Genomic DNA, 27,901 nt, shown 5'->3' on the forward strand with positions numbered 1-27,901 from the left:
GGGGGGGGCGCGAGAGACGGGGGGGGGGGCGAGAGACGGGGGGGTGGGCGAGAGACGGGGGGGGGGGGCGAGAGACGGGGGGGGGGCGAGAGACGGGGGGGGGGGGGGCGAGAGACGGGGGGGGGGGCGAGAGACGGGGGGGGCGGGCGCGAGAGACGGGGGGGGGGGGCGCGAGAGACGGGGGGGGGGGCGCGAGAGACGGGGGGGTGGGCGAGAGACGGGGGGGTGGGCGAGAGACGGGGGGGTGGGCGAGAGACGGGGGGGTGGGCGAGAGACGGGGGGGTGGGCGAGAGACGGGGGGGTGGGCGAGAGACGGGGGGGTGGGCGAGAGACGGGGGGGTGGGCGAGAGACGGGGGGGTGGGCGAGAGACGGGGGGGTGGGCGAGAGACGGGGGGGTGGGCGAGAGACGGGGGGGTGGGCGAGAGACGGGGGGGTGGGCGAGAGACGGGGGGGTGGGCGAGAGACGGGGGGGTGGGCGAGAGACGGGGGGGTGGGCGAGAGACGGGGGGGTGGGCGAGAGACGGGGGGGTGGGCGAGAGACGGGGGGGTGGGCGAGAGACGGGGGGGTGGGCGAGAGACGGGGGGGTGGGCGAGAGACGGGGGGGTGGGCGAGAGACGGGGGGGTGGGCGAGAGACGGGGGGGTGGGCGAGAGACGGGGGGGTGGGCGAGAGACGGGGGGGTGGGCGAGAGACGGGGGGGTGGGCGAGAGACGGGGGGGTGGGCGAGAGACGGGGGGGTGGGCGAGAGACGGGGGGGTGGGCGAGAGACGGGGGGGTGGGCGAGAGACGGGGGGGTGGGCGAGAGACGGGGGGGTGGGCGAGAGACGGGGGGGTGGGCGAGAGACGGGGGGGTGGGCGAGAGACGGGGGGGTGGGCGAGAGACGGGGGGGTGGGCGAGAGACGGGGGGGTGGGCGAGAGACGGGGGGGTGGGCGAGAGACGGGGGGGTGGGCGAGAGACGGGGGGGTGGGCGAGAGACGGGGGGGTGGGCGAGAGACGGGGGGGTGGGCGAGAGACGGGGGGGTGGGCGAGAGACGGGGGGGTGGGCGAGAGACGGGGGGGTGGGCGAGAGACGGGGGGGTGGGCGAGAGACGGGGGGGTGGGCGAGAGACGGGGGGGTGGGCGAGAGACGGGGGGGTGGGCGAGAGACGGGGGGGTGGGCGAGAGACGGGGGGGTGGGCGAGAGACGGGGGGGTGGGCGAGAGACGGGGGGGTGGGCGAGAGACGGGGGGGTGGGCGAGAGACGGGGGGGTGGGCGAGAGACGGGGGGGTGGGCGAGAGACGGGGGGGTGGGCGAGAGACGGGGGGGTGGGCGAGAGACGGGGGGGTGGGCGAGAGACGGGGGGGTGGGCGAGAGACGGGGGGGTGGGCGAGAGACGGGGGGGTGGGCGAGAGACGGGGGGGTGGGCGAGAGACGGGGGGGTGGGCGAGAGACGGGGGGGTGGGCGAGAGACGGGGGGGTGGGCGAGAGACGGGGGGGTGGGCGAGAGACGGGGGGGTGGGCGAGAGACGGGGGGGTGGGCGAGAGACGGGGGGGTGGGCGAGAGACGGGGGGGTGGGCGAGAGACGGGGGGGTGGGCGAGAGACGGGGGGGTGGGCGAGAGACGGGGGGGTGGGCGAGAGACGGGGGGGTGGGCGAGAGACGGGGGGGTGGGCGAGAGACGGGGGGGTGGGCGAGAGACGGGGGGGTGGGCGAGAGACGGGGGGGTGGGCGAGAGACGGGGGGGTGGGCGAGAGACGGGGGGGTGGGCGAGAGACGGGGGGGTGGGCGAGAGACGGGGGGGTGGGCGAGAGACGGGGGGGTGGGCGAGAGACGGGGGGGTGGGCGAGAGACGGGGGGGTGGGCGAGAGACGGGGGGGTGGGTGGGCGAGAGACGGGGGGGGGTGGGTGGGCGAGAGACGGGGGGGGGTGGGTGGGCGAGAGACGGGGGGGGGTGGGTGGGCGAGAGACGGGGGGGGGTGGGTGGGCGAGAGACGGGGGGGGGTGGGTGGGCGAGAGACGGGGGGGGGTGGGTGGGCGAGAGACGGGGGGGGGTGGGTGGGCGAGAGACGGGGGGGGGGTGGGTGGGCGAGAGACGGGGGGGGGGTGGGTGGGCGAGAGACGGGGGGGGGGTGGGTGGGCGAGAGACGGGGGGGGGGTGGGTGGGCGAGAGACGGGGGGGGGGTGGGTGGGCGAGAGACGGGGGGGGGTGGGTGGGCGAGAGACGGGGGGGGTGGGTGGGCGAGAGACGGGGGGGGGGTGGGTGGGCGAGAGACGGGGGGGGGGGGGTGGGCGAGAGACGGGGGGGGGGGAGGGGGGGGGGGGAGAGACGGGGGGCGAGAGACGGGGGGGGGAGGGGGAGGGGGGGCCGAGAGACGGGGGGGGGGGGGCGAGAGACGGGGGGGGGGGGGGGCGAGAGACGGGGGGGGGGGGGGGGGCGAGAGACGGGGGGGGGGGGGCGAGAGACGGGGGGGGGGGGGCGAGAGACGGGGGGGGGGGGGGGGCGAGAGACGGGGGGGGGGGGGGGGGGAGATCAGGGGCTGTGTCCTTGTTGGCGCTGTCCTGCTGGCACGGCCTCCCTTACCTCGTACGACCAGGCGCACTGGACGCCAGTGAAACGGCGCACACAACGGCCCACCTCCAGGTCCTCGTGGGTGGTGTACATCTCCCGGAGGCACTGGCCGATGTGGGGCAGTACCCGGCGGAGCAGCTCCCGGCTCAGGATGACCCCCGGGCCCCCCATGCAGAAGTTCTCGCCGGGCTCGAGTGCCAGCTTGCCCAGCTCCTGCGGAGTGCCCAGGCCGGTCTGGCCCAGGTACAGCGGCTGGCTGCTGTTGAGGCTCCGGAGGAAGTTTTCCAGCCGCTCGCCGCGAATGTACGTGTCGTCGTCCGCGCGGATGAACCACTCGAAGGCCTGGAGGTGCCGCTCCGCCATATATTTGAGCATCAGGAAGGACTTCTTTTGCGGCGGGTACGAGTCATCAACCCCGGGCAGGGCGACCAGGGGCAGCGGTAAGCTCAGGTCCGAGCCCTCACTGGAGAAGAACTCCACACGGCCCGGGATGTGCTGGGCCCAGGTCCGCTGGGCAGCAATCGCCCGGCTCCTCAGGTACTTCTTGGCGCTCATGACCCCCACGTAGACCAAGCGCGAGCCCGAGGCCTCTGCATCTTCTGGCGCGACCTGCCGGCCTCCCTGTCCTGGGCGGCCGCCGCAAACCAGTCCCCCTCGTCCACCCCGCCGCCGCTGCAGCCTGCTCAGAGGGCCGGCTCCGGGCGGTAGGAGCCGGGAGGCCAGGGCGAAACCGAGCGCCAGGCCCAGGAAGAGGCCCAGCCAGGAGTGTCTGCTCCGGGGCGCCATCCCGGGCCTTCCCCCCCACCCCACACCTCTCTCTCCCTCTCCCTCCTCCCCGCAGAGTGCCTGCCAGCTGCCGCTCAGTCAGCGGGAGTGTTACTGTAGCAACCCCGGCCTGGGCTTTTCGCCTTTGGCCGCTCCATTCTTCTGGATCTAGCCTCCCTCTCCCCCGGAGTGCCTTTAATGACGGCCGACCTGCTCCCGCCTCCTCCACCAGGAGCCCGCCTCTTACAGACACCGCCCTCAGGAGCCACACAACTACATTTACCTCGTTCCTGTCACAGCCTGCACTACTGTGTCGGAGCCAGGAACAAATGACAGCCAATTTAAATCAGGATAAAACTGATCAATTTTCCTTCTTGCCGGTGATAATATATCGTTCAGGACGAGTCGCTTCTTAGAAGTGCAGCTGGGGAATCTGTTCCAGCTCATCGGAAACCCTCACCATGCAGCGCACTCTCACTACAGCACTCGAACATCTGCCCCTTATTTAGTGCGGCCATAAATCAAACTCAGAACTGAGCACAGAAACTTACAGGTGGAGAAAGGGTCTTAAAATTCACACATTATAGAGTCATGGAGATGTACAGCAATGGAAACAGACCCTTCGGTCGAACGTGTCCATGCCAACCAGATATCCCAACCCAATCTAGTCCCACCTGCCAGCATCCAGCCCATATCCCTCCAACACCTTTCTATTCATATACCCATCCAGATGGTTCTGGAGATGAGCAGGCCCCTTGGTCCACTATGTCGATTATGATTTACCTGTCAATAACCTACTATGGCATTTTAAATGCTGGCCCAGATGCTTCTTACTAGGTTGCAAGAGTATCTGCTTCCATCACCTTCTCAGACAGCACATTCCATATTTCTACCACCCAGAGTGGAAAAAATTTCATCAGATCCCCTCTAAACTACTCAGTCACCTTAAACTTATGCTGTCTCGTTTTAGATATGTCTGCTCTGGAGAAGATTCCCACAATCTATGCCTCTCAATTTGTAAATCTCAATCACTCTCCTCTGCTTCAAGGAAAACAAAGCCCATCCAGTCTGTCCTCAACATCCTGGTGAATCTTCTCTCCACTATCAGAAGGATGTGTAATCACCAGCACTGCATGCAATTCCAACTGGGCCTAATCAATATTTTATAAAGTTGGAAAAAGAAAATATTCTATATCCTAGCTATCCCTTCTTCACCAGACTGTCTACTTGTTCTGACATCTTCAGGGTTCTATGGACTTGTACACCAAGGTCCCTTTGTTCTGTGCATTGTGTAATTTACAGCTAGACTGGCTGTGATTGGGGCTTTCCTTAACTGCACTGACAGGACAGCATCAGTTGTACAGCATGGAAAGAGGTTTCTCAGCCCATTTTGCTCACCGTTATGAAGCATCTTTCTGATAATGTCTCATTTTTCAGCATTTAGTTCACAGCCTTGTGTGCTACAGTGCTTTGATTTGATCGAAATAATTCTTAAATTGTGTGATGGATTCTGCTCTGCCACCCTTTCAGGCAGCGACTTCCAAGTACTCAAAACCCTCCAAGATACAAAATCTTGCTTAAATTCCCTCTAAACCACCTGCTCTTATCTTAAAATCAATGGCTGCTGGTTTTTGATCCCTCTAAGGTTGCAAGTTATTTCCTACATACCCTATCTCTACCCCTCAAATTTGTACACAGTCTGGACTACCCTCAGCCTTCTCTGCTTTAAAGCGAACTCTAGACTATTGAGACTGCCTTTACAGCTGAACGCTCTGGCTTAGAAAGCATCATCATAAAATTTCTCTGTACTTTCTTTCACGTAATCACATCCTTTCAAATCAAAGCAGTGACCAGGAATACACACATTACTTCAGCTGAGGCCAAACTAACGACTAAAGTTCCATTATAATCTCACTGCTGTTTTGAACAGTGCCTCAAATAATAAATCAAATATCCCATATGCTATATTAATCACTTGTTGCTTTCAGGGATCTGTGGACATATATCTTCTGTATATCCTAGCATCCTACAATTCATCGTGTACTCCTTTGTCTTGTTAATCCTCCCAAAATATATCACCTCAATTCTCAGGGTGAAATTACACTTGCCACTGTTCTGCACATCTGACCAGCATGACTATATATCCTGTGTCTAAGGCTTTACTCCTCTCTATTCACTCCACAATCAATTATCGTGTCATCTGCAAACTTACTGATAATGCCTGCTACCTTCGTGCCTGGCTCATTAAGGTACACTGCAATCAGCAAGGGACCCAACACCAAGTTCTGTGGTACCCCATAAAACACAGTCTTCCGGCTATAAAAATAATCTGACCATTAAACTCTGCCTTCTGGATACCATGGGCTCTTAACATCTTAACCAGTCTCACATGAGACCTTGTCAGACGCCAAAGTATTGTCCACGTAAACTACATCAACTGCACTCCCCTTTAGCACGTACCTCATCACCACCTCGAGAAACACAATCAAATCCATCAGACATGATCTCCCCTTGGCAAAACTATGATTATTCTTGTTTAATCCTCTTCTATCCAAGGAGAGATTAATTCTGTTCCTCAATTTTTTCCAAAACCTTCCCTACCACTTATCTGGACATGGGGATGGATCCAATTTTTAAACCACTAAACCTCCTTCAATTGTTATTTGTTCAAATATTTTTTTTTCTCCTCCCTGATTTCTATACCTACATTGTTCTTCTCTATAAATAATACAAAAGCATTTAAAACCTCAATTTCAATTTCCAGCTCTACACATTTGTAATTTTGATCCCTAATGGGCATTCTTTCATTGGTTATCCTCTCGTTGCTAATATTTAAAAAGTGAGCATGCTTCCCTAATTTTTTTTTTAAGTAACCACTTGTACTTTCTCAGTGTCTCTAGGACTTCTGGTGTTTTGAGGCTCTTGGTATCTTACCTTCAGTTTCCCTTTTTATTCTTTTCCAATCTGGTGCATTTCTCGAAATCCAGAGTTTTCTGGTTGGTCCCACTCTTCAACTTTATGGGAATATGTTGGCTCTACACTTTCACTATTACACATTTCTGAATGACTTCCACTGCTGTAATGTAGATTTTTGTGCAAGTAGCTGCTTCAAATCCACTTTTGCCAGATCCTGTTTAATATTAAATTGGCATTCTCCAACCCATAACCTTCATTTCTGGTCCATCTTCGTCCTTTTCGACTACTTCCTGACATCACATCCTCTCTTCTGGCACTTTTTACATGCTGCCTTAAAAGCTCTCCTGGATATATTTTAAGAATTCCACTGGTGCTGTCAGTTTGTCTATCCCAGTTAATATTGAGGAAATCTAAATCCCATACTATTGTCATCTTATTATTTTTACACTTGGAATTATTAACCATATACTGCTTCTATCATTCCCTGACTATTTTGGAAGTTCATAATACATTCCCAACAATGCGATTGCCCCCTTTTTGTTTTCAAGTTTTGTCCACTTGTGCTCAATTGAGGAACCATCTATGATATCATCCCTACTTATTGCAATAATTGACTGACTGATCGATATTACACCACTTCTTCACACTCTATCTTGTGTGAAGATTATACCATAGAATATTGAGCTTCAAGTCTGTCCCACCCTCAAACTTGATAGCAATGATATTATATCCCATTGTGTCAATCAGTACCCTCAACTCACTCTCTTTGTTCACTTGACTCCTTGCATTAAAATGAAATGCAATCCAGTGTTTTCATGCACTGTCTCAACTCTGCCTGCTAGATCGACTTAGCTCTTCTCTTTATTGGTGCATCACGCCCAACTGTACCTCCACTCTGTATACCATCATAGAATCCCAACAGTGCAGGCCCTTCTACACTGGAAATAGGTCTACACTGACTCTCCAAAGAGTAACCCATCCAGACCCATTCCCCTACCCTATAACTCTACATTTACTCCTGACTGATGCACCTGCACAACCCTGAACACTACGGACAATTCAGCATGGTCAGTTCACCTAACCTGTACATCTTTTGACTGTGGGAGGAAACTAGAGCACCCAGAGGAAATTCATACAGGCACGGGGAGAATGTGCAAACTCCTGTCGCCCAAGGCTGGAATTGAACCCAGGTCCCCGGCGCTGTGAGACAGCAGTGCTAACCACTGAGCCACTGTACTGCTCCCTAACCACCATCTTTCCGGCAAATTAGTTTGACCACCCCCCCCTACCAACAGCACGAGCAAACATTCCTGCAAATATATTGGTTCCTTTACACATTCAGAAGTTTGTACAGGTTTTGTATTTCCCAGGAATGGACCTGCTGAGGGGGAATATTGGGGTGAGAGATGGGGGGAATGTATGATGGAGTTTGAGGCTGAGACAGTAAGGAGTGGGTTGGGGGGGTTGTGTGGGTTAGATGAAGGATTATGGGGGTGAGAGGAATGGATGAGAGGGTAGATGGGTGTGAGAGGGTAGATGGGTGTGAGAGGGTAGATGGGTGTGAGAGGGTAGATGGGTGTGAGAGGGTAGATGGGTGTGAGAGGGTAGATGGGTGTGAGAGGGTAGATGGGTGTGAGAGGGTAGATGGGTGTGAGAGGGTAGATGGGTGTGAGAGGGTAGATGGGTGTCAGTGTGAGACTGAGCCAGATCAGCACTCCCATTCTTCCTCCTGCCTGACAAATCCAGGCTGAAAGGCATCAATTTTTGTGTAAGCTCCACAGAGCGGTGTTCTGACTATACGTATCAGAGGCAACCCAATGTCAGCGTCAGTTAAACTCAACTTTCAAGTTCAACCCCTTGTCCCCTGGAGATCAAGACCTAGGGCTTAATATTTTTTTTTCTCTATGCTTCTTTACCGAAAGAGCATATAAGAAGTTTACTGTTGTGTTAAATTGAAATGTGGCCCCTCCCCCACCTATGTAAAAAGGTTAACAATCCTTTGACCAAGAAGGATATGGACTGATACATGGGTACACCATCACTACTAAGTTCCTTTCTAAATCACACATCATGCTGACTTTGAACTGCATCACTGTTCCTTCCTTGCCTTAGATCAAAATCCTGGAACTCCCTCCCCAATAGCACCATACACCACTGGTTCAAGAAAACATCTTACCACCACCGTCTCGACGGTAATTACAGATAGAAATAAATTAGGGCCTAGCTGGTGATGCTGACTTCCCAAAAATAAAAAAAAAGTATTTTCTCCAAACAATTTAGTTTGAATTCAAAGCCTGATGAAGGTTCATTAGTGTTTGTGACTGGCCCTATAGTGTTTTTGAATGTTTATATTTCACCTGGAACAACATAATGTTTTTTTAATTTCAGGTATTTTGCTTAAACTTCCCTGTTGGTGTCTTTGGCTCAGAAATTGTTATTTTTACTCTGAAAAGAAACAATTTATTTGAGCCTCATTTAAAAACCTGATTTAATGAATACAAAACATCTGTATCAATCCACTGCCAGGTCATCAGAAACAGGTATGAAAGCTGGCTTATTGTAGTAACAATTATAATTACCCGCAAACTTTTACAGAAAATCTCATGAAAATGGAGGCAATTAACGCTGCAAGTCACTTGCTTCATAATTTCCTTTCTCTTATGATATTCAAGGTTACCAAGACTCTCCTTTACAGCATCAGATCAGCATTATTCCCAGGAATGTTTTTTCTTGCTGGAGCCTGGTTAGGATGTATCTATTTCTACCATAAAATAGTGCATCAAATTTTTAAGATGAATTTCAGGCTAGAGTTCTACATCATATTGTACTGTATACAACTCCTGAAAAAAAAAAATTATTTTCATGTCACCTCTTCGAGTTTCTCCGAGTTATATTGAGCAATCACACTCAAACCAAGGTTACAAACTATCATATAAAACTTACTTCAAACTGTACAGATTCAGGTTTGAAAAATTGAAAACTAATGTAACCTGTGACTACCGTGATAACTCCCAAACATTTGTCCCAATTGCATAAGTTATCTGTTTTCCAGTGTGTTGGGTGGTTCGTAGCTGTTCCACGTCGCAGTGCAAAGTGCGGTTTTGTCGTGTAATTATTGCTGGACATATAAAAATAGTGATCCCTCAATTAGTGCTGACTACCCTTTGAATGCTGTAACCTCAAACTGTAGTGTAAACTCTAAGGGGAACTCAATCATATATTTAAAGAGCCAGCACTGGCTAAAAAACTTGAACTATGCTGCTATCGGCAGTGGCTTAGTCATATCACTCAATTATTAATCCACAGCCCAGACCAATTAGGTTGGATTAGATTCCCTACAGTGTGGAAACTGGTCCTTCGATTCAACAAGTCCACACCGACCCTCGGAAGACTAACCCTCCCAGACCTATTTCCCTCTAATTTATGCACCTAACACTATGGGCAAATTTAGCATGGCCAATTCACCTGACCTGCAAATCTTTGGACTGTGGGCGGAAACTGGATCACCCAGAGGAAACCCACGCAGACATGGGGAGAATGTTTGTGTGGAGTTTGCAAAGTCATCTGAGGCTGGAATCGAACCTGGGTCCCTAGCGCTGTGAGGCAGCAGTGCTAACCACTGAGCCACTGTGCCGCTCTAATGTTCTGAGGACTTCGGTTCAAATCCCAAAAAATTGAATTCAGTTAATAAATCTGGAGTTAAAAAGTTAGTCTAATGGTAACCATGAAATCATTATTGATTGTTCACAAGTGCCCTGTAGGGAAGAAAATCTGCCATCCTTACCTGGTCTCATCAACTGTGGAGTCACATATAATGTTGAAGTGTCAAACTGCGAAGTAACCAAGGAAATTAATGAAATGAGACAGACCACCTGGCCTTGATTATGTCAAAATCAACCTTGGCAACCCGGCAAAGGGTGTCCATACCAATATTTGGGGGCTACTGCCAAAATAGAGAGAACTCTCTCTCAGTCTACTCAAACAGCAGCCTAACAGTGAAACTCACTAAAGCATAATTGATGGAGAATTTCCCAGACACCACTAACATCATTCCTGGGTACATTCCATCTCAGTACTGGGACAGATTCACCAGAGGTAGCAGCACAGAGGTAAATAGTTAGGAAATGATTATCCCAAAATCCTCATTGTTGCCTCTGACTCATGAAGTCTTCTGACACCAAATCAAATTATGGGCAAGGAAGCCTCCTGCTGCTGACCACATACAGCATCCCCCGCCAAAAATCTCTTTCTCTCTCTCTCACACAAACACACAGACGTGCGCACACACACACCCAGAAAGGAACTTTTCCCTTGGTGGAAGAACCAATGACCAGGGATTATAGATTTAAGGTAAGGGACAAGAGGTTTAGAGAGGGTGAGAAGAAATATTTTCTTCACCAAGAGGGTGACAGGAATCTGGAACCCACTGCCTATAAGGATGGTATGGACAGAAATCCTCATAACATTTTAGTAATATTTAGTGTACACATGATGCTAAGGCATGCCTGGCTATAGGCTAGGTGCTAACATAGAGTAGAATAGTTAAGTGCTTGTTTTGACTGGCACAGACCTGATAGACCAAAGGCCTTTTTTATGCTGTACATCTGACTCTTTTTATGACTATCTTAATTTGATGTTTCCTTAGCACTGCCTCACTAAAGGCAAAAGAGGCTCGAGTTGAGCTTGAAAGATAATCTAATGGAGATGTTTAAAAAGAAGAGATTTGACAGTATAAGCAAACTATTTCTGGTGGTAGGAGAATGTATAATGTTACAATTACAGCTATGACTTTTAGGAATTAAATCAGTAAATATTTTTTCACAAAGGGCATTAGAAATCTGGAACTATTTTCTTAAAAGCTATGGGATGTCAATTTTAATGGGTCAAATTGGAGATTCATATCTGTAGTTTCTTGCTGAGTAAGGGTCTGAAGGGCTGGTCAACCAAGCTAGATAATAAAAACAATTTGTGATGCAGATTTAAGGGACTGATTGGTCTCCTGTTCCCATGAATTGATAGTGACTAAGTTTCCTTTAATTGATTCCTGTGGAAAGCAGTCAAACAATAACAGATTCTAATAACCTACATGAAAACATTTCTAACTTCGTTTCTCCAGTGATTACTCACTTAACAGCAAAAGAAATCTCTTACTACTCATCCCCTGGAAATCATGTCAGTTTGCAAGTTTGGGGGAGGGGATATCTTTCTTGTTCCAAGATGGTGAGATTACAATAAGAATATTAACAAATTCAAAATTTTGGAAGAAGTCTGTAGCAGTAATGTGACTCGACTAATAATCCAGAACCCCAAACTAATGTTCTCAGGACCCTGGGTGGAATTCAACCATGGCAGGTGGCAAAACTAAAATCTGGAAGAAAAAAAGCTGGCCTAGTGGCAACTGTGTAGCCATTAAGTATGTTATTGTTAAAATAGAAACACATTCATATCTAAAACAGATACTGTATCACACAGATACCATTTCATATATTGGTGAAGAGGACTTGCCTATATAGGATTTACATTTATTATATATCCAGATAAAGCATTCTCATAACAGCACAGCTGGAATTTTAAATATATTTAATATTTTTAATTATTGGTTAAAACAAAAAATAAACTTACTCACTCATTTTGCTACTTAAAAACAAGGAATATTCACGTAAGACAATTTACTGCCACTACCCATATCCATTTTCAGAAATCCTCAGTGGCTGAACTGTCATTTATGAGGATGACATCATTCACAGCTGTCCATTTTATCAGGTTTGAGTAAACATCACAATTTCTTATTTTTAAAGCAGATCCAAATTTTTAAAAATTTGAACACTGAAATTCAGATATGACAAACACTAAGTTGAAGCTAATAGAAACAGAATAAAATCATTAAACTTGAACAGCTATGGCAAAGGATAGTGCATCTTTGACTGTGGTCAGTGCTGATTGTAGTAGAGGGCACTGACCGACCTTTAACCTCATGCTCCTGTGGATGGTCCCCTACGACCCGGTCTCCAGGAACATGAGCCTCCACCATCACCCGTCAGAGGATTAAAACCTATAAAATACAACATCAAACACTTTTATCATTTCAACATTTCATTCAAAAATGCACGTTTCACTGTTTATCCTTTGACCTGTTTATCCCAGGAGCCTACAGATTAAATTGGGAAACACCTTAATTGGATTCTGGAGATTGTAGTAACAACACAGTTTAGGGGAGAAAGACAGGAGGGAAGGGGATGAGGCTGGGCAGAGGGAGGGAAGAGAAGGGAGTTATAAAGATGATTTGGAGATGCCAGTGTTGAACTGGGGTGTACAAAGTTAAAAATCACAGAACACCAGGTTATAGTCCAACAGGTTTAATTGGAAGCACTAGCTTTCGGAGTGCTGCTCCTTCATCAGATGGTGGAACAGCGTTCTGAAAGCTAGTGCTTCCAATTAAACCTGTTGGACTATAACCTTGTGTTGAGAGTGTTATAGGGAGGGGATGTGACCGTAACATGAAAACTGGAGCCAAAGACCATTCAACCCTTAGTATAATCATGCTTGATCCTGGACCTGAGCCCCATTTGGATACAGAACTGGCTCAAAGGTAGAAGACAGAGGGTGGTGGTACAGGGTTGTTTTTCAGACTGGAGGCCTGTGACCAGTGGAGTGCCACAAGGATCCGTGCTGGGTTCTCTACTTTTTGTCATTTATATAAATGATTTGGATGTGAGCATAAGAGGTATAGTTAGTAAATTTACAGATGGCACCAAAATTGGAAGTGTAGTGGACAGCGTAGAAGGTTGCCTTAGATTACAACAGGCTCTTGATTAGATGGGCCGAGAAGTGGCAGATGGAGTTTAATTCAGATAAATGCGAAATGCTGCATTTTAGGAAAGCAAATCTTAGCAGGACTTATACACTTAATGGTAAGGTCCTAGAGAGTGTTCCTGAACAAAGAGACCTTGGAGTGCAGGTTCATAGCTCCTTGAAAGTGGAGTCGCAGGTAGATAGGATAGTGAAGAAGGCGTTTGGTATGCTTTCCTTTATTGGTCAGAGTATTGAGTACAGGAGTTGGGAGGTCATATTCCAGCTGTACAGGACATTGGTTAGGCCACTGTTGGAATTTTGCGTGCAATTCTGATCTCCTTCCCATCGGAAAGATGTTGTGAAACTTGAAAGGGTTCAGAAAAGGTTTACAGGGATGTTGCCAGTGTTGGAGGATTTGAGCTTTGGGGAGAGGCTGAACAGGCTGGGGCTGTTTTCCATGGAGCGACGGAGGCTAAGGGGTGACCTTATAGAGGTTTACAAAACTATGAGGGGCATGGATAGGATAAATAGACAAGATCTTTTCCTTGGGGTCCGGGAGTCCAGAACTAGAGGGCATAGGTTTAGGGTGAGAGGGGAAAGATATAAAAGGGACAATGTTTTCACGCAGAGGGTAGTATGTGTATGGAATGAGCTGTCAGTAGAAGTGGTGGATGCTGGTACAATTGCAACATTTAAAAGGCATTTGGATGAGTATATGAATAGGAAGAGTTTGGAGGGATATGGGCCGGGTGCGGGCAGGTGGGACTAGATTGGGTTGGGATATCTGGTCGGCATGGACGGGTTGAACCGAAGGGTTTGTTTCAATGCTGTACATCTCTATGACTCCACTTTCCCAACCACAACCCATAATGTTTGTGTGTCCTAAAACCTCTTTCTACCCCAATCTTAAATATAATCAATGATGGAATACCGAACAACCCTCCACGTTAAGGTATTCACAACCTTGAAAAGAAGAAACATTACACCTCAAAACAACTGGCCTCAAACCAAAGACAGTGTCCCCACTTTAAATGCCACGGTATGGAGGCTGGGTCTGGGTGAGATGTTCTTTGGAAGGTCGGCACAGTCTCAATGAGTCGAATGGCCTCTTTCCACACTCTAGGGATTCTATGTTCTAAATTCCTCAGCCAAAACAAACAATTTCTATAACTCGGGGACACGCCCCAAACAACCCTACTGTGCTGTGGCCAACCACTTCAACTCACGCTCCCACTCCTCAAAGGACATGCAAGTCCTGAGCCTCCTCCACTGCCAATTCAAAGCCACCAGCCAATTGGAGGAAGAAGGTCTCACCTTCTGCCTTGGGACCCTTCAACCACACGGCATCAACATCGACTTCGCGCATTTCCAAATCTTCGCTCCCCCACCTCATCACTATCTTGACCTGTAATACCTCTCCATCTTCCTTCTCAGCTATCTGCTCCATCCTCCCTACTGACCTATTAGAATTATCCCCCACCTGCACTCATCTATCACCTTCCCACATACCTTCCCCCCAGCCTCACCCCCCTCCACATTCCTGATGGAGGGCTGATGCCTGAAATGTTGATCCTCATGTTCCTTAGATACTGGCAGACCTGCTGTGCTTTTCCAGTGCCACCCTTTTTGATTGACTTCTTCAGCATCTGCAGTCCTCACTTTCCTCTCTGTTTCTACCCTGTCAATACCCTTCAGAATCCTGCATATTGCAATGAGATCACCTTATTTTCTAAACTTCAGAGAATACACAACCAATTTATTCAGCTTCCTAAAAGACAAGTGAACATTAAAATCAGCTCTCATGTTATTGGAACATATGAAATAGAAGTAGGCTCTCCAGCCTGCCTGGCCACTCAACAAGATAGTGGTTAATCTGCTCCAGGTTTCCAGTCATCTTTCACGTTAGCTCATCACAGCCCTCAACTCCCCGAAATCTCAAAAATCTAACTACCTCCTCCTTTAAATACTTGCAATGATCTAACCTCCACAATTCTTGAGGGTAGAGAATTCCAAACATTCACTACCCTTAGAGAAAAGACTCCTTTGCATCTTACTTTTAAACTGAGTATTCTCTTATCATTGAGTCATATAGCACAGAAATGGACCTTTCGGTCCAACTAGTCCTTGCCAACCATAATCCCAAACTAAACAATTCCACCTGCCTGTGCTTGGCCCATATCCCTCCAAACATTTATTATGTACTTATCCAAAAGCCTTTTAAAACACTGTAACTGTACCCAATTCCACCACTTCTTCTGGAAATTCATTCCACATACATGTGTTTTAAAATAAAATGCCTTTTTAAAAATCTTTTCCTCTCACCTTAAAAATATGCCCTCTGGTTTTGAACTCTCCTACATGAGGAGAAAATACACCAATATTCACCTTATTGATACCCCTCATGATTTTATAAACCTCCTACGTTCCAGTGAAAGAAGTCCCAGCACATCAGGCTCTCTCAAATCTTCCATTTCCGGCAACATTCCTGGTAAATTTCTTCTGAACTCTCTCCAGCTTAATAATATCCTTCCTATAACAAGGCAACCAAATCTGGACACACCAACGTCCCAATTCCTATACACAAAAGGTCTGAGCAATGAAGGCAAGAGTGCTAAATGCCTTCTTAACAATCTTATATGTGATGCAAACTTCAAAGAATTATGTACTTGAACCCTTAGGTCTCTCTATTCTACAACCCTACACAAGGCCGTACTTTTAATTACATAAGATCTGCCCTTGTTTGTTTTACCTCACATTTATCCAAATTAAACTCCTTCTGCCATTCTTTAGCCAATTGACCAAGATCTGTTTGTAATCTTAAATAACCGTCTTCATTGCCCACTACACAACCAATTTTGGTGTAATCTGCAAATTTACTAACCATGGAGTACCAGCCACACTTTGTTTCTTTCTTATCCAAATCATTTATATAAATGACAAACAAAAGTGGACCCAGCACTGATCCCTGTGGAACACTGGGTCACAGGCCTCCTGTCTGAGAAACAACTCTCCACTATCACACTGTTTCCTGCCATTAAATCAATTTTGTATATGATTGGCAAGCTCACCTTGAATCCCACCTAATCTAACTTTACTAATTAGTCTGCCATGCAGAACCTTGTAAAGAAGTAAACAACATTTATCGCTCTGTCCTCAATCTTCTTGGTTACTTCCTCAAAAAACTTAATCAGGTTTGTAAGACATGATTTCCCTCTCAAAAAATCATTCTGACTATCCCTATTTATTCCATGCCTCTCCAAATGCATATCAATCCTATCTTTCAGAATCATCTCCAACAACTTACCCACCACCGAAGTCAGACTCACAGGATTATAGTTCCCAGACTTCTCCTTACAACCCTTTTTAAGAAAAGCTACATTAGCCACTCTCCAGTCATCCAGTACCTCAACCGTAGTTATAAATGACACAAATATTTCTAAAAGGGACCTCACAATTTCGTCCCTAACTTCACACTTCAACTGTATCCCCTAGTTCCCATTTCTGGTAACATTTGCATATCTACCCTCTCAAGCCTCAGAGAATGCTATATATTTCACTAAGACTGGAATACTGCATGCAATTCTGGTCTACCTGCTATAGGAAGGATGTTGCAAAGCTTGAAAGGATTCAGTAAAGGTTTACAAGGATGTTGCCAGGGTTTGAGCTACAGGGAGAGGCGAATAGACTGGGTCTATTTTCCCTGGAGTGTCAGAGGCTGAGGGTGACCTGATAGAGGTTTATAAAATCATGATGGGCATGGATAGGGTAAACAGATATGGTCTCTTCCCCGGGGTATAAGAGCCCAAAACTAGAGGGAAAAGATTTATAAGAGGCAACTTTTTTTTTTACATAGAGGGTGGTGCATGTATGGAATGAGTTGCCAGAGGAAGTGGAGGAGGTACAATTAGAACATTTAAAAGGCATCTGGATGGGTATATGAATAGGAAGGGTTTAGAGGAAAATGGGCCAAGTGCTGGCAAATGGGACTAGATTTATTTAGGATATCTAGTTGGTATGGATGAATTGGACTGAAGGGTCTGTTTCTGCGCTGTACAACTCTATAACTCTAGGATCACCCCTTGTTTTTTAAACTCTAATGATTAAAGGCCTAAGCTGTTTAGCCATTATTGATAAGTCAACTCCTTCATCTCAGAAATCAAATTAGTTAATCTTTCAACTGCCTCCAATGCTAGTACCTCCTTTCTTTAAATAAGGGAATTAAAATGTGCATACTATCCCAGGTTCGAATTCATCAACACCTTCTAAGTTGTAATAAGACTTCCTTATTTTTGAATTCCAATCCCTTCGAAAAAAACTTCATTACTTGCTGTACATGTACGCTAATGTTTTGTGTTTCATGCATAATAACAGATAGATCCCTCTGTATTGCAGATTTTATTTCAACAGTTTCTCTTCATTTAAATAGTCTGTCTCTTGATTCTTCCTACCAATATTAGGAAGAATCACATTCCAATATTAAACTCCATCTCCCATATTTTTACCCTCTCACTCAGACAATCTATATCCTCTTGAAGATGCTTTGTGTCATTATCACTACATGCACTCCCATCCTTTTTTCAGTATCATCAGCAAATTTGATTACACTTAGGTTTCCTCTCCTCTAATATTATTAGGACCTTGAGGTCTTCAGATAATCCGAAATTCGGATAAACAAGGTTCCTCTGTAATTGAGGTTGTAAGACTGATCCTTGTGGCATTTCATTAGTTAAGCCTTTCCAACCTGAAAAAGGCCCATTACAATCCCAACGCTGTTTTGTGTATTAACCAATCCTCAACCCATGCTATGAGATCTCTTACTCATCCTACCTTGATTCCATGAGGACCTTATCAAATGCTTTAGTAAAGTCCATGCAGACACCCACTAATATATCCTCAATTGACATTTTTGAGGAAGTAAAAAACAATTAAGTTTGAGAAACAAGACTTCTGCAGACAAAGCCACACTGACTATCCCTAATATGTCTATTCTACTCCTGTGGTTAAAGAGGATACAAAAATTTCTTTCAAGGTCCCAGCAATCTCTTTGCCTCCCTTAGTATACTGGGATCGATCCCATCAGGCCCTGGGGACTCATATTAAATGTTTTTCAAGATACCAAACACCTCTTCCTTTTTAATAGCAACCTGCCCCTCCCTAATCTTATTATCCACATCCTTCTCCTTGGTGAATAACAATATAAAGTACTCATTAAGGACTTCACTCACTTTCTTTGACTCTGTGCATAAAGTCCCTCCTTTGACCTTGAATGGACCTACCCTTTGCTTTACTAGTCTCTTGGTCTTAAAACATATAAAATACCTTAGAATTCTCTTTAATCCTACTTGACAAGGACATTTCATGATCCCTTTTACCTTCCTCCTAATTCTTTAACTTCTTTCCTGCTTCCTTTGCATTCCTCAAGGACCTTGCTTGATTTCAGTTTCCTACATCTGTTTCCTATCTCTTCTTGACTAAACTTTCAATATCTCATCATCCAAGGTTCCTGAATCTTGCCGTCCTTATCTTTCATCCTCGCAGGAACATGTCCTGAACTCTGGAAAAAGACTCTCACATCATACTCAAAAAGCCATCCCATTCTAATTTCTCCAATTCCTACCTAATATTGTTGTAATTAGCCTTCCTCCAATTTAGCACTTTCACTGTCTGATTTGTCATTTTTCAAAACAGCCTCAACTGTATCCGTCTCCATCACACTCTCAGGCAGTGCAGTCCAGATCCAAACCATTCACGATGTAAAAATATTTTTCATGTCACCATTGGCTTTCCTACCACTGGGTATTGTGTAATGAGAGAAGATTAACTAGCAACACTGTGGTGTGAGATCTTGTGAGGAAGAGTAACCGTAACATAGTAGAGTTCTTCATTAAGATGGAGAGCGATACAGTTAACTCTGAGACTAGGATTCTGAACTTGAAGAAAGCTAACTTTGATGGTATGAGGCATGGCTAGGATAAGCTGACCAAGGATACTTAATGGGTTGATGGTGGACAGAGAATGGCAAACATTTAAAGAATACATGGATGAACATCAACAATTTTACATTCCTAACTGACGTAAAACAGGGAAGGTTGCTTAACCATGGCTAACAAGAAAAATCTGGGATAGTGCTAAAGCTAAAGAAGAGGCATATAAATTGGCCAGAAAAAGCAGCAAATCTGAGGACTGGGAGAAATTTAAAATTCAGAGGAGGACAAAGAATTTAATTCGGAATGAGAAAATAAAATATAAAAGCTTGCATAAAAACAGACTGCTAAAGCATCTATAGATGTCATCATCACAGAAACCCTATAGTGTGGAAACAAGTCCACACCGACCCTCTGAAGAGTAACCCACCCAGATTCCATCCCCTACCCTACTGCTCTAGATTTACCACATGACCCATGCCCCTACTCTACACATCCCTGAACATTATGGGCAATTTAGTACAACGAATTCACCTAAGGTGTACATCTTTGGATTGTGGGGGGAAATCGGAGCACCCAGAGGAAACCCACAGGGAGAATGTGCAAATTCCACACAGATAGTTGCCCAAAGTTGGAATCGAATCCGGGTCCCTGGTACCGTGAGGCAGCAGTGCTAACCACTGAGCCACTATGCCACCCTTATGTGAAGAGAAAAAGACCGGTGAAGACAAACATAGATTCCTTACAACTGGAATCAGGTGAATTCATAATGGACAACATAATGGCAGACCAGTTGAACAAATACTTTGGATTTGTCTTCACTAAGGCATACTCAAATAACCTTCTGGAAATGCTAGGGGACAGAATTCAAGCATGAAGGAGGAACTGAAGGAAATCTTTATTAGTCAGGAAATGGTATTGGAGAAACTTATCGTATTAAAACCCGATAATTCCCCAGGGCCTGATGCTCTGCATCCCAGAGTATTTAATGAAGTGGTCCTAGAAATAGCGGACACATTGGTGATAATTTTCCAGCATTTTTAAAAATAGGATTACACTAGCTACCCTCCAGTTCATTAGAGGGTAGCTAATGTAATCCCATTTTTAAAAAAAAGGATGGAGAGAAAATGGAGAATTATAGGCTGGTAAGCCTGACATTGCTAGTGTGGAAAATGCTGGAGTCAATTATTATGGATGTAATAACTGTGATTTGGAAAGTATTGACAGGATCGGTTCAAGTCAGCATAGATTCACTAAAGGAAAATCATGCTTGACAGATCTTCTGAAATTGTTTCAGGATGTGACTAGTAGAGTGGATAAAGGTGAATCAGTGATGTTGTGTACTTGGACTTTCAGAAGACTTCTGACAAGGTTGGACACAAGATTTTTGTAATAAAAATTAAAGCTCATGGTATCAGAGGTAATGTATTGATGTGGATAGAGAACAGGATGGCAGGCAGTGACGAGTGGGGTGCCGCAGGGTTCAGTGCTGGGATCTCAGCTGTTCACAATATACTTTAATGATTTGGACAAAGGAATTGAATGCAATATCTCTAAATTTGCTGATGAAACTAAGCTGGGTGACAGTTTGTGCTGTGGGAAGTACGCTAAGAGGCTGCAGGGTGGACAAACTGGCTGAGTGGGCAAACACTTGATGAATACAATATAATGTGGATAAGTATGAGGTTATTCACTTAGGTGGCAAAAACAAAGTCAGATTAACTAAATGGTTTAGAAAAGGTTGAGGTGCAACAAGACCTGGGTATCATGGAGAGACTGAAGGTTGGCATGAAGGAACAGCAGGTAGTAAGGAAAGCCAATGGCATGCTTCCCTTCATAGCAAGAGGATTTGAATATGAGTGGGAATGACTTGCTGCAGTTATAATGGGCCTTGGCAAGGCTACACATCGAGTAATATGTACAGTTTTGGTCTCCTAGTCTGAGGAAAGACATTTTTGCTATTGAGGGTGTTAGCAGGCTACTTCACAGGGAGAGACAGGGGAACCAGTCTTAGATACACTCCTGAAAATGAGATGTTAGCCAGGAGGCTACAGACAGATAGAGGTACCAGTCGCTGACAGGGGTTGGGAATGCTCTGTGTAAAAAAAAATCTGTTGACACACAGGGGAAAACAGCTTGTGAACTGAGAATGACCGGAATCCAGGTACTGCTTGGTACCAACTATATTCTGCAGAAAAAAAAAGTAGGAAAGATGAGGTAATGCAGAAGCCTTATTTGGACAAGGGGCAATGAGGTAATGCTACCTAGGTCCCTGATCTGGAAACCATATGCAATGAACAGATGAGCCTGAGCCAATGGGGAAAAGACGCTATGACTCGAGAGAGATAAAGGGAAAGGATAAAAGGTGACCCTGGAGGCAGAGGCTCCAGAGACCCACCATTGCAGAAGTAAATCCTACACCAGGGATGTGGAGGGGAGAGAGAGAGAGAGCGCGAGAGAGAGAATGTCAGGGGACTTGAGTAGGTGTATGAATAGGTTTTTAATACCATTTGTGGGAAATATACAAGTTTTAGTTTGTAATAGAATAGGTAAGAAATAAGTGCAGGGTATAATACATTAATAAAGGCATTTGTGAAGTTGTAAGAATTGACTCTTCTCCTCTCTGTCCACACTAGCAGCTGCAGCTGGCGATTGCTGAACTCAATCAGGCATCAACATGGGAATCCAGCGAAGGCTCACCAGACTGATTCCTGGGATGGCAGGACCAACATATGAGGAAAGACTGGACTGACTGGGCTTGTAATTGCTGGAATTTATAAGAATGAGGGGGAATCTCACAGAAACATACAAATCCTGATCGGAATCAACATGCTAGATGTATGAAGAATGTTCCCGATGTTGGAGAAGTCCGAAACTAAGGGTCACAGTCTAAGAATAAGGGGTAAGCCATTCAGGGCTGAGATAACAAAGAATTTCTTCACTCAGAGAGCTGTGACCCTGTGGAACTTTCTACCACAGAAAGCTGTTTGGGCCAGTTCATTAGATATATTCAAGGGGGAATTGGATGTGGCCCTTGCAGCTATATGGTATGGAGCGAAAACAGGAATGGGATACTGAAATTGCATGATCAGCCATGATCATACTGAATGGTGGTGCAGGCTGGTACGGTTGAATGGCCCACTCCTACGTCTATTTTCTATGTTTCTATGTCTACGTTTACCTTAAACCAGTGTCCTCTACTTCTTGGTCTTTCTGTCAATCTTAACTATCTAATCTGTCCAGAACCCTCATGATTTCAAATCACCTTTTAACATCCCTTGAAGGACAACAAGCTCAGCTTCTCCAATCTCTCCAGACAACTGAAGTCCCTTATCCCTGAAACCATTTACATAATACATTTCTGCATCTTTCCAAAATCCTTTTACATCTGTCCTAAATTGCAGTGCCCTGATTTAGATAATACTTCAGTAGTTGTGGCATAATCAGTGTTTCCAACAAGTCATTTCCTTACTTTTATTCTCTATGCCATTACTTATAAAGCTCAAGATCCCAAATGCTTTTTTAAAAACCATTTTTCAACCTGCTCCTTAAAGATTTGAGCAGATTTACTCCTAGAAACCACTGCAGAGAAACTTGTTAAACCGCCAGTCACTTAAGAGGGAGTTTGTGCTTCAAAGTTTAGTCAGACTCAAGTTGAGCTGACCCACACAATTCAGGTCAGAACATAACAGTTCTCCTCCAGCCTGATAAGGTAATGTTATTACTCCGAATTTGGAGCCTTTTAAATAGCTTTATGCCAAATTAAGCGGATGTGCTGGCAACTTTGTGAAATACAGTAAAAATAATTTTGACTTTACAGCATTTATGGTGTATAAACATTTATGTATTTGTTCATTTTTCCTAAACATATTTACTATTTTTGCACGAATGAATAAGCACTCACCGCCTCTCAGGGATTTCTTGTCAGATTTGGGTTTTGCTGCACTCAATGTACTGGATTCTGACTCCTGATGTTAAACACAATGACATAATTAGTGCAGTGTTATAAACAGTCTGTCTAGATTAGGTAGTGTTGATAACAAATACCACACTCAAAATAATCCTCAACAGAAATCTGGAGGTTCAGACTAATACCCTGGCACCAGGGGTTTAAAACTTATCACAGCAGCTTGTAGAATTTCAAATTAATTAATAAATCTGGATTTGAAAGTTAGTCTCAGTAATAATCAGGCTTAGGCTTGGACTTGGGCAAGAAACTTGTGGGCGGCACGGTGGCACAGTGGTTAGCACTGCTGCCTCACAGCGCCAGAGACCCGGGTTCAATTCCCGACTCAGGCGACTGACTGTGTGGAGTTTGCACGTTCTCCCCGTGTCTGCGTGGGTTTCCTCCGGGTGCTCCGGTTTCCTCCCACAGTCCAAAGATGTGCAGGTTAGGTGAATTGGCCATGCTAAATTGCCCTTAGTGTTAGGTAATAAGGGGTAAATGTAGGGATATGGGTGGGTTGCGCTTCGGTGGGTCGGTGTGGACTTGTTGGGCCGAAGGGCCTGTTTCCACACTGTAAGTAATCTAATCTAATCTAATCTAATCTAAACATTCATGCCGTTCAAGTGCCAGACAATGACTATCTCTAACAAGGGATCTTTAATGGCACTATCATTACTGAATCCCCGTGTCAACATCCTCGGGATTATCATTGATCAGAAACAGACTAGCCACATAAATACAGACTAGCCACAATCACAGATCAGGGGCTAGAAAGGAACTCACCTCTTGACTCCTCAAAAGCTATTCACGATCTACAAGACACAAGTCAGGGCGTGATGAATACTCTCCACTTGCTGGACAAGTGCAACTCCATCAGGGTTTAAGAAGTTCCTCACCATACAGCTTAATGCATTCCCCTTAATTTGCACCCCATCCACTATTTTCAAATTCACTCCCATCACACTAATGCACAAAGGCAGCAGTGTTCACTGCAACAACTCACCAAGAGTCCATTGACAGCACCTTCCAACGCTCTGAATATAACACTTTGAAAGACACGGTCAGCAAATGCATGGGATTGCAACATTGCAAGCTCCCTTCTCAGCCAACCACTATCCTGACTTGGAAATATATTGACATTCCTTCACTATTACTCGATCAAGATCCCTGGATTCCCTCCCTAACAGCGCAATGGATGTACTTACCCCCATGGGCTGCAGTAATTCAAAAATTTAGTTTATCGTCACCTTCTCAAAAGCAATTAATGGAGGGCAATAAACTCTGGCCTAGCCATTGACTCCCACATCCCACAAATGAATGAAAAAATCCATCTGGTTCGCTCATGCCCTTTGGGAAAGGAAATCTTATCTCCTTACCTAGACTAGTGTACATGTGACTGTTGTACAACATGGTTGACTCTTAATTATCTCTATAATAACCCAACAAGCCACTTAATCCAAGGGCACTTAGGAATGAACAAATGCTGGCCATGCCAGCATTACCCAAACACCATGGAATAATAAATAGTCACGACAAAACATAAGAATCATATTACAGGATGCAAGTTGGTTCTCTTCCGGAAACTCTTTCCTTCTTGCATATTCTCCCATGCCTCGATTTTCTCTCTCCTCTTCTCTTCTTCAATCTGAACAAAACAAAAGGAACTTCACACATAAGTCAGTTATCACAAAAGTCAATTCATCCTTATTTTCTTACACTTTGCCTCTATTTACAATAGGCACATTTTAACACTGTATTGGCTCACACTCTTGTTCAGTAAATGATGTATCTAACCCTTCAGTTTCTCCATACCCATCACTGTCTCTCTTTTGACTGCACATTTCCCTCAAGGTATTCCCCCCAAAACAATCCTGACTGACACTTATCCCAATAAATATACTTGTGCCTGGTAGCCCATCTGCCAACTCCATTAACCTCATGTAATTTACAATTCACTTTGCTTGCTAATCCTCTGTGAATTATTGAATCTTCCAGCTCAGGAGGCCACTTGGCCGACCGTGACCATGCTGGTTCTCAAAGACGTCTCAAATTGATCCTGATCCTCTGTTCTTTCTCCAGAACACACTAACCTTTCTCTTTTCCATCTAATTTAGCTTTGAAAATTCCAATTGATTCTGTTTAAACCAGTCATGCAGGTATTGCATTCCAACATTCCATTGCTCAACGACATGCTGTTAAACAAAGCTTTTCTTCAGTATCCCTGTGAGTCTAATTAACTTTCTTATGTCTTGCTGTCCTGCAGTGTGGAAATACTTTTTTGTCTTGGTACAGTTTGAAATTATATTTCCCATATTGACATCAAAATCATCAATTGACAATAGGTGTACACAGTTAAAAATCACACACAACGCCAGGTTATAGTCCAAGAGGTTTAATTGGAAGCACTGCTCCTTCATCAGGTGGTTGTGGAGTACACAATTGTGAATATAGAATATAGAAGAATACAGCGCAATACAGGCCCTTTGGCCCTCGATGTTGCGCCGATCCAAGCCCACCTAACCTATACTAACCCACTATCCTCCATATACCTATCCAATGCCCGCTTAAATGCCCATAAAGAGGGAGAGTCCACCACTGCTACTGGCAGGGCATTCCATGAACTTACGACTCGCTGAGTGAAGAACCTACCCCTAACTTCAGTCCTATATCTACCACCACTTAATTTAAAGCTATGCCCCCTTGTAATACCAGACTCCATACGTGGGAAAAGGTTCACACTGTCAACCCTATCTAACCCCCTAATCATCTTGTACACCTCAATCAAGTCACCCCTAAACCTTCTTTTCTCTAATGAAAACAGCCCCAAGTGTCTCAGTCTTTCCTCATACGATCTTCCTTCCATACCAGGCAACATCCTGGTAAACCTCCTCTGCACCCGTTCCAGTGCCTCCACATCCTATAGTATGGCGAACAAAACTGCACACAATAGTCCAGATGCGGCCGCACCAGAGTCTTATACAACTGCATCATGACCTCAGGACTCCGGAACTCAATTCCTCTACCAATAAAAGCCAGTACGCCATATGCCTTCCTCACCGCACTATTTACCTGGGTGGCAACTTTCAGAGATCTGTGTACATGGACACCAAGATCCCTCTGCTCATCCATACTACCAAGTATCCGACCATTAGCCCAGTCCCCCATCTTTTTGTTATTCTTCCCAAAGTGAATCACCTCACACTTAGCTACATTGAATTCCATTTGCCACCTTTCTGCCCAGCTCTGCAGCTTCTCTATATCCTGCTGTAACCTGCCACATCCTTCCTCACTGTCAACAACTCCTCCGACTTTCGTATCATCCGCAAACTTGCTCACCCAACCTTCTAACCCCTCTTCCAGGTCATTTATAAAAATGACAAACAGCAATGGTCCCAAAACAGATCCTTGCGGAACACCGCTAGTGACGGCACTCCATGAAGAAACTTTGCCATCAACTACTACCCTCTGTCTTCTTCCATCCAGCCAATTCCTAATCCAAACCTCCAACTCACCCTCAATGCCATATCTCCGTATTTTCTGCAGTAGCCTACCATGGGGAACCTTATCAAACGCCTTACTAAAATCCATATATACCACATCTACCGCTTTCCCCTCATCAACCTCCTTAGTCACCTTTTCAAAGAATTCAATAAAGTTTGTGAGGCACGACCTGCCCTTCACAAAACCATGCTGACTATCCTTGATCACATTATTCCTATCCAGATGTGCATAAATCCTATCCCTTACAATTCTCTCTAAGACTTTGCCCACAACAGAAGTGAGACTCACCGGCCTATAGTTACTAGGGTTATCCCTACTCCCCTTTTTGAACAAGGGAATCACATTTGCTATCCTCCAGTCTTCTGGCACTACTCCTGTAGACAAAGAGGACATAAAAATCAAGGCCAATGGCTCTGCAATCTCCTCCCTTGCTTCCCAGAGAATCCTAGGATAAATGCCATCAGGCCCAGGGGACTTATCTATTTTCACCTTTTCCAGGATTTCCAACACCTCTTCTCTACTTACCTCAAAGCCATCCATTCTACTTATTTGTGACTCAGTATTCACATCGACGACAATGCCCTGTTCCTGAGTAAATACTGAAGAAAAGTATTCATTCAGTGTCTCCCCAATCTCTTCCGCCTCCACACGCAACTTCTCACTACTATCCTTGACTGGACCTATTCCTACCCTAGTCATTCTTTTATTCCTAACATACCTATAGAAAGCCTTAGGGTTTTCCCTAATCCTACCGACTAAGGACCTTTCATGTCCCCTCCTTGCTGCTCTTAGCTCTCTCTTCAGGTCCTTCCTGGCTACCCTATAACTCTCAATCGCCCCAATTGAACCTTCACGTCTCATCTTGAGATAAGCCGCCCTCTTCCATTTAACAAGGGATTCCAATTCCTTATTAAACCACGGCTCCCTCGCACGACCCTTTCCTCCCTGCCTGACAGGTACATAATTATCAAGGACATTCAATAGTTGCTCCTTGAACAAGCTCCACATATCATTTACACTCTTGCCTTGGAGTCTACTTTTCCAAGCCACACATCCTAAGTCATGCCTCACCGCATCATAATTTCCCTGACCCCAGCTATAACTCTTGCCCTGTAGTACACACTTATCCCTCTCCATCACGAGAGTAAAAATCACCGAATTATGGTCACTATCCCCAAAGTGCTCACCTACCTCTAATTCTAACACCTGGCCTGGTTCGTTACCCAGAACCAAATCCAGTATGGCCTCACCTCTTGTTGGCCTGTCTACATATTGTGTCAGGAAACTCTCCTGCACACATTGAACAAACACTGTAAGACAGAATTTATAGCAAAAGTTTACAGTGTGATGTAACTGAAATTATACACTGAAAAATACTTTGATTGTTTGTTAAGTCTCTCATCTGTTAGAAACCACACAGACACACACACTCCTACACTCTCATATGCAGCCTCTCACAGACTTAGACTCCTTTACACACACACACCTACAACCCCCCACCCCAC

General features: G+C 46.0%; 2 protein-coding genes across 3 annotated transcripts in view; both read right to left on the bottom strand.

Moving 5' to 3' along the window:
- chsy1 (chondroitin sulfate synthase 1) overlaps positions 1–3,422 on the bottom strand; it is a 35,466-nt gene extending 32,044 nt beyond the window's left edge. The window contains exon 1 of the mRNA XM_043677669.2: positions 2,565–3,422. Coding sequence (XP_043533604.1) covers positions 2,565–3,338 — 774 coding nt within the window. The 5' untranslated portion in view covers positions 3,339–3,422. The remainder of the gene's footprint in view (positions 1–2,564) is intronic.
- An 8,374-nt stretch (positions 3,423–11,796) lies between these two features.
- The window catches only part of selenos (selenoprotein S), a 40,720-nt gene continuing 24,615 nt past the window's right edge, over positions 11,797–27,901 (bottom strand). For both annotated transcript variants that reach the window (XM_043677671.2, XM_043677673.2), the window contains exons 4-6: positions 24,451–24,540; positions 22,854–22,917; positions 11,797–12,285 (exon numbers count right to left, since the gene is read on the bottom strand). In XM_043677671.2, the coding sequence (XP_043533606.1) occupies positions 12,206–12,285; positions 22,854–22,917; positions 24,451–24,540 (234 nt within the window). In that variant the 3' untranslated portion in view covers positions 11,797–12,205. The remainder of the gene's footprint in view (positions 12,286–22,853; positions 22,918–24,450; positions 24,541–27,901) is intronic.

Source organism: Chiloscyllium plagiosum, unplaced genomic scaffold, assembly GCF_037043375.1.
Source record: "Chiloscyllium plagiosum isolate Xiang-an unplaced genomic scaffold, Cpla_swu_hap1 HiC_scaffold_39, whole genome shotgun sequence".
Classification (NCBI taxonomy): domain Eukaryota; kingdom Metazoa; phylum Chordata; class Chondrichthyes; order Orectolobiformes; family Hemiscylliidae; genus Chiloscyllium; species Chiloscyllium plagiosum.